Raw genomic sequence first — 13887 nt, 5'->3', positions numbered from 1 at the left:
ATGTATGTGTATATGTATACCTATATATGTATGAGTGTTTGCGTATATATTTGTGCATGTGCAGTATGATGATTGTTCCACACCATACATAGCTGTGTTAATACCATTGCATATTACATTGTGACTTTGTTACATATATGCATTGTACTGTATACATATATATTTATCTCCTGTAAAACCCATCGTGTCACTGTCAAATATTGTTATTTCATATTCCCCATATGCCGTTGTGTAACGGCTTGGGAGAAATAAAGTTCTGTTCTGTTCTGTTACACATGAATAAGCCATGGTTCGATGCTAAGTGTAGAACGTTATATAATACCTATAAAACTGCTTTGTATGTTTTTAACAATGTAAGAAATTTAATTAATATACAATGTTTGTGTGATGCTAAACGCCAGTATAAGAAATACGAACGCTATGTAAAAAGAAAATATCTTACACTGGAAAGTGACAGAATTGGTTATTTAAGGAAAAGTAACCCTAGTCAGTTTTTCAGTTTATTTAAAAAAACCGCACACGTGCTCCAGTAACTGAATTAACTCTTCATGACTTTACAAAACATTTTAAAGATTTATGTGGTTACATTGATGACTCTCCTGATATATATATATATATATGACTATCCTATATATATATATATATATATATATATATATATATACCTCTACTGATTCAGATTGTATTTATCCTGAGTTAGATAACCCATTCACTGAGGAAGAAATTAAGAATGTTATAAATTGTTTGAAATGTACAAAAATCTCCTGGAAAAGATCATTTACTTAATGAATATTTTGTAACTTTTCAAGATGTTCTTGTTCTTATTTTATGTCGTTTGTTTAATGTCATGTTTGAAAGTGGAAACTTTCCACATAGCTGGTCAGAAGGTATAATTATTCCATTGTATAAAAAAGGAGATGCTAATAATCCGAATAGTTATAGAGGAATAACACTGATCAGTTGTCTTGAGAAAATCTTCACCTCGGTTTTAAATAATAGACTGCTTAATTGGTTAGCCGAAAATAATATTGTGGCACATGCACAGTTTGGTTTTAAACCTGGTTATGGTACAACTGATACTATATTTGCTCTTCATTATCTGATTTCGAAAGAGTTAGGATGTAAGAAGAAGCTGTATTGTTGTTTTGTTGATTACGGGAAAGCCTATGACAGTATAAATAAATATAAGCTATTATTTAAATTAGCCCGAAATGGTATCACAAGGAAATTCATACCATTATTAAATCTACGTATGAGGTCTTAAAGGGACATTCCTGAGTTTGCTGGAATGTTTAAGATGTTATCGACTAACAGAGACTTTTTGACGACTGTAATTACATATCAAATATATTTTTCTGCATAAAATATTAGTGGCTGTATATTAAACGTGTTTCTGATCGTCCTAATATTTGTAGTAGGTTAAATTTCATTTTATTTCCTAAAAACTATTTTTTCGTACGTACGAAATTATTTTAAGACAAACTTCAGTTTGGGCTTCTTACAAATATTAAGACGACCAAAAACACATAGAATATACAGACACATATTCTAAACAAGAAAATATATTTAATATGTATGTTTAATCGTAGAAATATTTTATTAGTCGAAAACATCTTACAATGCAGCAAACTCGGGAATGTCCCTTTAAAGACGTGTGTAAAATTCCAATCTGGTTTTTGTGACTTTTTCAGTAGTAACACAGGACTAATGCAAGGCGAAGCCTTGGCACCATTTTTGTTTTCATTGTATGTACATGATTTAGAGAACGAGTTAATTAAAGGCTCTAGTGAGCCGATGTATATACAACATATTTCACTGTTTCGTTTAATGTATGCAGATGATACTGTGCTGCTGCAGAAAATATTAGATTCGTTATATACTTATAGTACTAAATGGAATATTGATGTAAATATATAAAAACAAATTGTTGTATTCAGAAACAGGGGGAAGATTTACCACTAAAGACAAATGACTAAAGACTTACAATGATAATATAATATAATATAATAAGTGGTTGATAGTTTTAATTATCTTGGATTAACGTTAAATTACAATGGTAAATTTACAAAAACTCAAAAATTAACTGCTTTACAAGGCAGAAAAACCATGGGTCATATTCTCAGACTATGTAATAATCTATCACGTAATAAGGAAACACAGTTACATATTTTTGATACTTATATATCCAGTGTGTTAAATTATGGTTGTGAAGTATGGGGTTTTCACACAGTTCATGATGTAGAAAAAAGTTCATATGGATTTTTGAAAATGATGTTGAATGTGAAAAAGGCACAATGAATGCAGCTGTGTTAACAGCATTATTAAGATTGCCTCTACATGTAGTACGTAAAGTAAGAATTGTTAAATATTGGTTGAAGCTTTTAGAAACGAATAATTGTATCTTGAAATCAATATATGATGATATGTTAAAAAATCAGGAATCTTTTAATTGGCTACACCATGTAAAGCATTTATTATTTTCTTTAGGATTTGGAGATGTATGGTTTAATCAGCAAGTTGATAATCATGTAATATTTATAAAAAGAGTTAACATGCGTCTGTCACATCACTGTATTCAAGAAATAGACAAATTGTTGAACAATTCACCAAAATGTAATATTTTAAGGTATTTAACAGCGACTTTTTGTTTACAATATTATCTAAGGATATCATTACCTATTTGTTATTCATCTCTTATCACAAAATTTCGTGTTTCATCGCACCAATTACTAATTGAACAAAGAAGGTATTGTGGAACTGAACGATCACAGAGAAAATGTCGTATGGGTAATCGGGATAACCTTGAAGATGAATTTCATTTTATTTTAATATGTCCATTGTATTGCATATTCGCGTATTGTATGTAAAAAAAAATACTACTGGTTAAGACCGTCTGTTTTTAAATTAATACAATTACTGTCTGTTCAGAATAGAAAACAACTTTATAACCTTGGAAAATATTTAAAATATGCATTACATTTAAGATCGCAACATGTATAACTGTCCATCCTCCAAATACACATCCACTTGTTTATGTTTATGCAGATGATTATTTATATATGACTTATAATATTGCATATACTTGTATGCTTATGGGCCACATGGCTTAAAGTAAATAAACTACTACTACTACTTTGAACACGTCTCCAAGACCAGTTTCAACTGAATCAATGGGCGAGTTAATACCAAAATAATATGTATCTAATTCAACTTTCTAATTAATGTTACGGAAATATCCGATATTGACCGAATAGTTCGATGGAACTACCCAATGGGTTGAACACTTTCTCGAGCACCGACGGGGTTCGAGCCAACGGGATTCAACATACATACATACATACATACATAAAATGCACAATCACAAACACACACAAAATACGAACATTTTTGGAAATCCTCTTGTGGGATGCCCTTTAACTGTTCTGTCGTACGTTTCTTTATGGCTTCCACATTGTCAAAATGGGTTCCTTTCATGAAACATTTCAGTTTTGGGAACAGAAAAAAGTCACATGGGGCAAGGTCTGGCGAATAGGGTGGGTGTTCCATTGTTGTGATTTGCTTCTGTGCCAAAAAACTGTTTCACCGATAGCGCCGAATGAGAAGGAGCATTGTCGTGATGAAGAATCCACTTGTTGGACCACAGATTTGGTCTTTTCGACGAACCTTTTCCCTTAAACGCCCTAGAACATCTCTGTAAAAGTCTTGGTTGACCATTTGCTCTGGTGGAAGATATTCATGGTGCACAACACCTTTAATGTCAAAAACACAATTAACATCGTCTTCACTTTGGAACGGGATATTCTTGCCTTTTTCGGTCGAGGAGATGTTATTGTTGTCCACTGGAGGCTTTGTCTTTTAGTTTCCAGGTCATACTGGAACACCCATGCCTCATCCCCTGTGATAACACAGTCTAGAAGGTTTGCCTCTTGTTCAATTCGCTCAAAAAGATCAGTGCAAATGTCCACTCTTTTCTGATTTTGTTCATCCGTCAGAAGTTTTGGCACACTCTTTGCACACACCTTTCTCATGGACAAATCTTCAATTAAAATCTTCCGAATCAATTCCTTGTTCATGCTAAGCATTTCAGCCATCATTTTAATTGTTAAACGGCGATCACTACGAACTAGCTTTTGGTGGTTTTTGGTCAACCTGATTTTTGGTCATCGTACAGTTTTGTTAGATTTAGCTAAATATTTAATGTTAATGCGCTGTTCCAAATTTCTTTCACTCATTTTCTGACAAGGACGATGACACACGTGTTATCAAAATGAACGTAACACAATTAATATTTACCCGAAACAAGCACTTGAGCACTTCTTGGAACCAGGAAAGACCGTAATAAAACAACATAAAAGCAGTTTGATCATATAGTGGGTAGTGCCTAAGCTAAACGATTAGTCTCATTTCTTTTTTGCCACACCTCGTATGTATATATATATATATATATATATATATATATATATATATATATATATATATATATATATATATATATATACACGCACACGCACACAATTCACGCATATACACATATACATTCACACACATAAAACACACACACACACACACACACACACACACACACACACACTGTAAACTGTGACCTGGGTGTTTTTACTTCCCTCACCCCACCCCACTAAATGTTATGCAGGATACCACGCTATAAACCTTTTATCCCCAAATTGGTTTGGCTATGGCAGATTCTGGACCCAAGGTGGACGTGCCTGTACCTTGAATGGATATGGGTATGTTAATGTTTGGACATGGGTCTGGATTAAGGAAACGCTAAAAAAAAATTAATAATACTGTATAATTTGCTATTTCCTTTTATTTCGATAAAATGATAATCATATTGATCTGTTTGAAACTTTAGGCGACAACCACTGACACGGTTAAAAGCTTTACTCAATTAACGTTCAAAGATCCATATCACTGGATATCGGATCGATAACATTGTATATCGGTTTGCAGGAAAAATAAAAATAATCGAAACCACTTATATTAGCCTCTCTATGTAATATATTCAGTGAGTGTTTTGTTATTATTTTATTCCGTTATCAGTGATCATTGTGGAATTATGTAAAATCAATTAGCAAATACGACTTGTATAACACGAAACGTACTGAAAAATCAACACAGATAGGTTAGAAATCGCTAGGAAGCTTGGACGTAAGCCCAAAAACAACCCTAAGCTGAGTCTGGGTCTGGGTCTGGCGTGTATGGTACCATTAAAAAATTAAATGCACTGTACATCAAATGTGACAAAAAAAGTTACCACTAGAGCATAGGCTATTCGATGTCAAATATTTGGTAATTTTGACATATAGTCTTAGGAAACACGCTACATCTTCCCATTAGTAGCAAGGGATCTTTTATATGCACCATCCTACAGACAGGATAGCACACACCACGGCCTTTGATATACCAGTCGTGATGCACTGGCTGGAACGAGAAATAGTCCAGTGGGCTCACTAACGGGGATAGATCCTAGACCCACCGCGCATCAAGCGAGCGCTTTACGTCCCGCCCCTGGATGTGAGAAATAACATCGCGCCTGTGCTGGCGCTTCCTACTGATCTGGCAACAGACGACACAAAACATATGCTGTAATTTCACATTGTCAGACTGGCAGCTGTAACCTATGCCAGGCACATTTTAATGTTTTTCTTAATAATCAACAGGAATGATATATATCAATCAAAGTATAATTCTCATAATTATTGTTGCTGTTTATAGAACAAAATATATCTAAAAATATGAACGTGGGTAATATATATTGAAAACACGTAACAGTTACAGACCCAGACGTCAAAATATATAAGACTTTGCCAGACCCAGACCCAGAACCAGACCCAACTTCGGTGTGTTTTGGCCAAAAATACCTTCTTTCCTCTTTCTTTTTTTTTTTTTTTTTTTTTTTTTTTTTTTTTTTTTTTTTTAACATCTAAACTTCCATTATAATAAATTAATTTTACAGTTATGTTTTTACTTTTATTTGAGATACATACCACAATATTGAGTATCACATATAAAATTAGAATATTTAGCTAAACAATATCAAGTGTAATGTGCTGTCAATGGGCGTAAACAGTTGTTTGCACGAGAACCCTTTGCATTTATTTTTTGTTTTGCACAAGAACTCTTTGCACTTATTGTTTTCTTCTTGCTGAATCCATGGTGACGAATATTTGCATAATATTTGCTTCAACTGTATTTTGACTATTGATAAATTCATCCATCATAATATTGTTACTTTCAGAATATTACCTCTTCTCGAAAATCGATTATAAACACGAATTTATAGTCATGCTTACGCTTATATTCTAAGTGTTTATAATACCCATAGAGCAATTCAATGAAGCACTGGATCAGAATGTACTGAATAAAAAATACGCATCTTAAGGCAGAACACATGGAAACTTAATATAGACCGGTTTAGGAAATAGGACTTGACACAGAGTAGATCTATGTAATAATCATAGTATTTTATTGCGACATAACAGTATTATAAACACTTGGGAATATGCATAAGCTTGGTTACAAACCTTATCCTTATGTTTTGTAATCGATTCCCGAGACGAAATGTTCTAAAAGATGTATGATTCACCAATAGTTGGGATTACGTTATATTTGAAATAAATCTCATACAAAGACCGAGGTTTTTTATTTGGCATTTTTCATTTTTCTTCTTCTTTTTTTCTCTTCTTTTTTCTCTCTTCTATTTTCGGTTGTTGTTTTTTTTTTTTTTTTTTTTTTTTTTTGTTATTCTGTTTGCTTTAGTTTTGCTTTTGGACTAAAGAAATCAGTTATGCGATTTTGTGAAATGTTAGAAATCACAAAACGGATAAATGGATATATATATGTGTGTGTGTGTGTGTGTGTGTGTGTGTGTGTGTGTGTTGTGTGTGTGTGTGTGTGTGTGTGTGTGTGTGTGTGTGTGTTTGTGTGTGTGTGTGTGTGTGTGTTGTGTGTGTGTGTGTGTGTGTGTGTGTGTGTGTGTGTGTGTGTGTGTGTGTGTGTGTGTGTGTGTGTGTGTGTGTGTGTGTGTGTGTGTTTGATATATAACTGTCATAGTATCAAGTTTGAGAATCCTAGGTCCAACCGTTCTCAAGTAAGTGATCGGAACCCGTTTAACTGCCCAAGGTCACTGTGACTTTGACCTAGCGACCTCAAAATCGATAGGGTTCCTCTACCGTTCATGGCCAACCTTCATATCAAGTTTGAGGGTCCTAGGCCCAACTGCAATGATTATAAAATATGTATGCATGAAAACACCTTAAAACGTGTAGGGTATGGGTAAAAAAAGGTATGGTTAGCAGAAACAAAACAAAAACACATTCCAGACGCCAATATGTCCTGTTTCCAACTAGTTTTTGTGACGAAAGATCATTAAATAAGTGTTTATCAAGACAGAAGAAATCGCACCAGATCCAGTACTACTACTACCAGCGTTGCTGTTGCTACTACCGCTGCTGCTACCGTTGCTGTTACCACTACTGCTACTTTAACTGCTGCTGTTACTGATCACGTGTTTGTTACTGCTGCAGTTGGTGCTGCTACTACTACTTTTGTTGCATCTGATACTTCTATCGCTACTACTACTGCTGCTGCTGAGCACTGCTGTTACTACTACTGCTGCTACTACTACTACTACTACTGCAGCATCAGCAGCAACAGTGGTAGTAGTAGTAGTAGTTGTAGTAGTAGTAGTAGTAGCAGTAGTAGTAGTAGTAGTAGCAGTAGTAGTAGTAGCGGCGGCAGCAGCAGCAGCAGCACTAGTAGTAGCAGGGTTGAAAATTAACATGAAAACCATGGTCGCCAGCAGGGCCACTTGAAGAAAAACCATGTCATTAAATGTTAAACCCATACCAAGTCAAATAACAAAAAAATTGAAAAATAAATCCAGTATAAATAGAAATATTACTTGAAGACCATGAAATTATATGTATTAAATCTCATTTTTAATGCCGGTGGTGAAAACAAAATGCTAAAACACCCAAGGTATGCTGCTTGACTTGCATTGTTTCTGAAGTAAAAGATAATAATGCAGTGCAAAGAGACTAAAGGTAGAACTGCGCGTTCTTTAGTAAACCAGTCTGGGAGTGGCAGTCCTCTTTGTGGCGATGCAAGAGGGATGGAATAAACTGTGTGGCGATGCAAGATGGGCGAACTTTCCAGAAAATGATTTTCTCGGGGGTGGCTGTTCTCCTACAGACGAGGCACTAGAATCCAAGGAATCGTCCACTATTTTGCCACTATTCGACTTTGCTTTGCGCAGAGATACGGCCTTGATCATGTATTACGGTTTTGTCATTCGGATTACCTTGGATGTTCCATCAATTGTCTTAAAGGGACAGTTCTGAGTTTGCTGCAATGTTTAAGATGTTATTGACTAACAGAGACTTTTTAACGATTGTAATTACATATCAAATATATTTTTCTGCATAAAATATTAGTGGCTGTATATTAAACGTGTTTCTGATCGTTCTAATATTTGTACTAGGTTAAATTTTATTTTATTTCCTAAAAAAGATTTTTTCGTACGTATGAAATTATTCGAAGACAAAATCCAGTTTGTGCTTCTTACAAATATTAAAACGACCAGAAACACATTGAATATACAGACACTGATATTCTAAACAAGAAAATATATTTAATATGTAAGTTTAATCATAGAAATATTTTATTAGTCGGAAACATCTTACAATGCAGTAAACTCAGGAATGTCCCTTTTAAATCTGTATCAGAAAAAAAGAGTTAACCTATGCAGTTTGGTGATAATTTCTAAAGAATTTTTGTTTCAATTTACACTGAACATTTCCCCCCAGTAAAATGTTATTTGAGATGGTGTGGGTTTAAGACGTAATAAATTAATATGTTTTTATATGAATTTTATATTTATTTATTATTTTGGCACTGTCAAAATATAGAACATGTTCATGTCTTCTGCTGCCAGACCTGTAGTGTGTTTTGTCACATTCGATTCAGTATAAGTGTGTTTCTTTTTTAACTAGTACCATACTCGCCAGACCCTAACATCGATGATCGCCCAACGGACTACCTTTGTAAAATTCTTAGTCGCCCTTAGCCAGGAAAGGACGCCACGGGCCGCCGGTTGAATGATAATTTTCAACTCTGTAGTAGTGACAGCGGCACCAGTAACAGCAGAAGTAATAGTAACAGGAGGGGGAGATTAGTCCTATGTCCTATTTTCGGACATTCAGTCATCGGTTTGCTTTCTTTCAATATCACTAACATTCAATGAAATATGATTAGAATTTAAACAGGATATATATATATAATACTAATACAATTTTTATTTCCAATATCTGATATTGTGGATATATACACACACACAGAGAGAGAGAGAGAGAGAGAGAGAGAGAGAGAGAGAGAGAGAGAGAGAGAGAGAGAGAGAGAGAGAGAGAGAGAGAGAGAGAGAGCAAAATGAGGAAGGAGGATATGTTTGTGAAAGACGAACCGAGATATCATCATGTGGGTTGATACACATACAGGCATGCATGGACACACACAAACATACATGCATCCATCCATCCATCCATCCATCCATTCCAGGCAGGATGTAGTCCAGTGGTAGATAGCTTGTCTGGAGCGCGGTCTGTCTAGGTTCGATCCCCTCGGTGGACCCATTGGACTATTTATCGTTCCAACCAGTGCGCCACGAGTGATATATCAAAGACCGTGGTATGTGCTACCCAGTATGTGGAATGATGCACACAAAATATTCCTTGCTACTAATGGAAAAATGTAGCGAGTTTCCTCTCTAAAAACTCTAGCCGGTGATTAATAAATCAATCAATGTGTTCTAGTGGTGTCGCCAAACAAAACAAGCTTTAAACCATCCATCGATCCATTTATACATACGTACGTACCTACGTATCAGTCCACCCACCTACCTGCCTACATCCATACATACATACATACATCCATATATGCATACATATATACATAGATAGTAGATACATGCACTCGCATTCATGAATCAATGTTTGGAATACGAAAACTCATTAGCTTCCTCAAGAGGATCAACCCTTCATTGTAGTCCATTTCAAACGAACGGATTGCAAGTGAGCGTAACTCCCACTCGTTTGAGCACACACAGTTTCAAAATGTCCACATGCTTTTAAATGGTGTAACCAGAGCCCCACGACTGGTATATCAAAGGATTGTGTATGTGCCGTCCTTTCTGTGGGAAAGTGCATATAAAAGACCCTTTGCTGCTAATGGAAAAATGTGGCATGTTTCCTCTCAAGACTTCGTGTCAGAATACCATTTGTTTGACATCCAATTGCCGATGATTAATTAATGTGCTCTAGAGGTGTCGTTAAATAATAATAATAATAATATTAATAATTGCATTTAAGCAAATGTATCAAAGTATATGACATCTCTTGGCCCAAGATGTCTCAGTTGGGACATTTTGGGCAATTGGGACAGTTTGGGCTTCAACAAGCATGGCTTATTTCAAAAATATTTGCGGCCAAAGCCGAAGTAATAAAAATTGCCATGGCTGCATGAAAATATTTAGGGTACCAAGGCAAGAGAGGGGGAACCATCGCTATTGAGAATGAACCAAGGCAGATGAGGAGGACGTAGATAAAAATTAAATATACCCACCTTTTCCGTGCAATTCATGATTTTAAAAAAGGGGGAAAAGCCGTGGTATGTGCTGTCCTGTCTGTGGGAAAATGCAAAATAAAAAGATCCCTTGGTGCTCTAGGAAACATGTAGCGGGTTTCCTCTCATGACTACATGTCAGAATTACCAAATGTTTGACATACAATAGCCGATGATTAATCAATGTGCTCTAGTGGTGTCGTTAAACAAAACAAACACTCAAACAATTTTGAAACTTTGGTCTGACCAGAGACCGACTTTTTTATTTCTTTTTTTTTCTTCTTTTTTTTTTTTTTTTGGGGTGGGGGGGGGGTCAATTGAAGTATAATGTTCTAAGTTGTCGTTAAAAAAATTAATTTCCTTTATAGAAATTTAAAAATTAAAAATCGTTTGGATCGAACACCAGAACATATGCATGGCTGCAATTTACAAATGAATAAAAAGTTCATTTCCAACCACACTTGATCTCAGCACGAGTTGATTGTGTTGATACGAACCATTTCGTACACTCTTACATGAATAATGGCCAATGTGTGGTCGATATATTTGTTATTAAAGCCGCATGCGTTCTGGCTATAATATTATCATGACACGAATCTCGGACAAAACAAAACCCAGTAACACAGAGACGGTGTGCGGTTTCTTTCTCCCTGTTTTTCTGCGTGAGGACGGAATTAAGAAAGGTGTTATGATTGTAGGTATGATCTTTACATTTTGGAATTATTATTTTTTTAAACTTGGTTTTGTTGTTTTTTTGGTCAGTTTACTTTTCAGTTTTTTCTGTGTTTGTTTTGTTATTGTTTTTATTTTGTACTATGTTTTGTTTGTTGTTTTTTATTGTTGTTTTGTGGCTTTCTTTCGCGGGGTGATTCGGTTGTTGTTGTTTTATTGTTGTTGGGGTTTTTTGCGGGTGTGTGTGTCTGTATCAAAATTACCGACCTATTGCAACATATATAATTTTATACGACGTACACGCATAAATATGTATTTCAAGTTTTACAACTTTTGGTTATTAATCAAATATAAAAGTTGTTTTTCTATTTTTAATTTAACCTTTTCAACTTTTTAATTGTTTGAGTATTACAAGCAAATAGAATTTTTCTTTTTTTTAATTCACTTCTTTTTCATATTACTTGTGTAATTCTTTTTTTCTTTTTTTTTCTTTTTTCTTTTTTAAAGTTCGTTTCATTTTATTTTATTTTATTTTATTTTATTTTATTTTATTTTATTTCTATTTATTTATTTATTTGTTAAATTTTGCAGAAATTTTCCAAGCGATATATTATGTACAGATGATCTGAAAATATTAAAAAAATTTTTAGCTTTTAGGGTTGTTTTTTTTTGGGGGGGGGGGTGTTTTAAGGGTGTTGTGCCGCGGGGCGCCCTCCTTTAATTTTCACCCAGTGAGAACACAGAAATAAATAACTTTGTTTTAAATCATCCCATGTTACGTTTTCTATGACTAGTATTCATTGTGTATACTCTTCGTAAAGTCAAAGCAAGCACCACCTACCCATATAGGTCCACGCCAAACCCACGACAACCCCAGGTGGCACAGCCTCATACATGCGGTCACTGGTGAAGATGGGCTTGCCAACAAAGTCTTGTAAACTGTCGAGTTCAACTACGATTGTATCCACGTTATCCTTCACAATCTTCATGGCAGCTTTCCGATAAATCTGGAACCGAATATTTTTGAATGAATTAACATTGTATTACTACACCAAAATAGCAGAATGTTTGCCGTCAGTAAATTTTAAAATACAGCTATTAAGTATTCAATTTTTATTCCTAATATCTCATATTGACGATATATACAGGGAGAGAGAGAGAGAGCGAGAGAGAGAGAGAGAGAGAGAGAGAGAGAGAGAGAGAGAGAGAGAGAGAGAGAGAGAGAGAGAGAGAGAGAGAGAGAGAGAGAGCAAAATGAGGAAGGAGGATATCACACAAATATACGGGAATCAAAATACATGTTTGTGAAAGACGAACCGAGATATCATCATGTGTGTTGATACACATACAGGTATGCGTGCATCCATCTGTCCATCCATCCATTCCAGGCAGGATGTAGTCCAGTGGTAGATAGCTTGCCTGAAGCGCGATCTGCCTAGGTTCAATCCCCTCGGTGGACCCATTCGACTATTTATCGTTCCACCCAGTGAGCCACGAGTGATATACCAAAGACCGTCTGTGGAATGATGCACACAAAAGATTCATTGCTACTAATGGAAAAATGTAGCGAATTTCCTCTCTAAAACTCTAGCCGGTGATTAATAAATCAATCAATGTGTTCTAATGGTGTCGTGTTCTAATGGTGTGTGTGCTTGTGAGAGAGAGAGAGAGAGAGAGAGAGAGAGAGAGAGAGAGAGAGAGAGAGAGAGAGAGAGAGAGAGAGTCTATAATATGTATAACGTTTTCTCTACACTTTATATATACATCTGATTTACCTTTTGTTATACTTTTAAAATCATTGATCATAATACTCAAACGTGGGAATGTATTACCTAGGAACATAAGTACCGATAGTCTTGTTAAATGTAGCCCGTCATACTCGAACACATTAACAAACAAAAACAAAGAAAGAAATGTTTTATTTAACGACGCACTCAACACATTTTATTTACGGTTATATGGCGTCAGACATATGGTTAAGGACCGCATAGATACTGAAAGAGAAAACCCGCTGTCCCCACTTCATGGGCTACTCTTTTCGATTAGCATCAAGAGATCTTTTATATGCACCATCCCACAGACAGGGTAGTACATACCACGGCCTTTGATATATCAGTCGTGGTGCACTGGTTGGAACGAGAAATAGCCCAATGGGCCCTCCGACGGGGTTCGATCCCAAACCGACCGCGCATCAAGCGGGCGTTTTACCACTGGGCTACTTCTCGCCCAGACCCTGTTGGATGCTTCTCTACTATGTCTTAAAATGTAAGATAGCTATGTTATAAACCATGCAACATATAATGTGCTATATAGTCGAAAAAACCCACCTGCTTATTGATGTGTTTTTCTCTTATTACATTTCAGGATTTTGCTACTCTACAAAAAACCAGATTGATAGACGAATGCATTAATTACAACACATTTTATCTGTATAAAGACATAAAATTTAGAAATAGCATTCAAACAAAGAACTTAAAACCACACTGAAGGTCAGTAAGTTTTCCTTGTTTTACGTATACCTATAAAAAAAATTATGCGAGCCTCGGCGAGTCTTATTCTGGAATTGTTACTTCCCTT

General features: G+C 35.3%; 2 protein-coding genes across 2 annotated transcripts in view; one reads left to right on the top strand and one right to left on the bottom strand.

The window, feature by feature from the left end:
• Positions 1-3680: 3680 nt before the first annotated feature.
• Positions 3681-4091, bottom strand: LOC121387162. Its single transcript, XM_041518188.1, has one exon. It carries the CDS (start codon positions 4089-4091, stop codon positions 3681-3683), a length of 411 nt encoding a protein of 136 aa, XP_041374122.1.
• A 9752-nt stretch (positions 4092-13843) lies between these two features.
• LOC121387161 (ficolin-1-like) overlaps positions 13844-13887 on the top strand; it is a 5721-nt gene continuing 5677 nt past the window's right edge. Inside the window, exon 1 of the mRNA XM_041518187.1 lies at positions 13844-13887. This exon is cut by the window's right edge and continues 247 nt beyond it. Within this exon, the coding sequence (XP_041374121.1) occupies positions 13844-13887 (44 nt within the window).

The sequence above is a fragment of the Gigantopelta aegis genome, chromosome 13 (assembly GCF_016097555.1).
Source record: "Gigantopelta aegis isolate Gae_Host chromosome 13, Gae_host_genome, whole genome shotgun sequence".
NCBI lineage: Eukaryota > Metazoa > Mollusca > Gastropoda > Neomphalida > Peltospiridae > Gigantopelta > Gigantopelta aegis.
This window is presented reverse-complemented; position numbering and strand designations above follow the sequence as displayed.

Bases quoted from the DNA above. Each gene is read 5' to 3' on its own strand.
- LOC121387162 (XM_041518188.1), bottom strand. From the start codon at position 4,091: ATGGCTGAAATGCTTAGCATGAACAAGGAATTGATTCGGAAGATTTTA.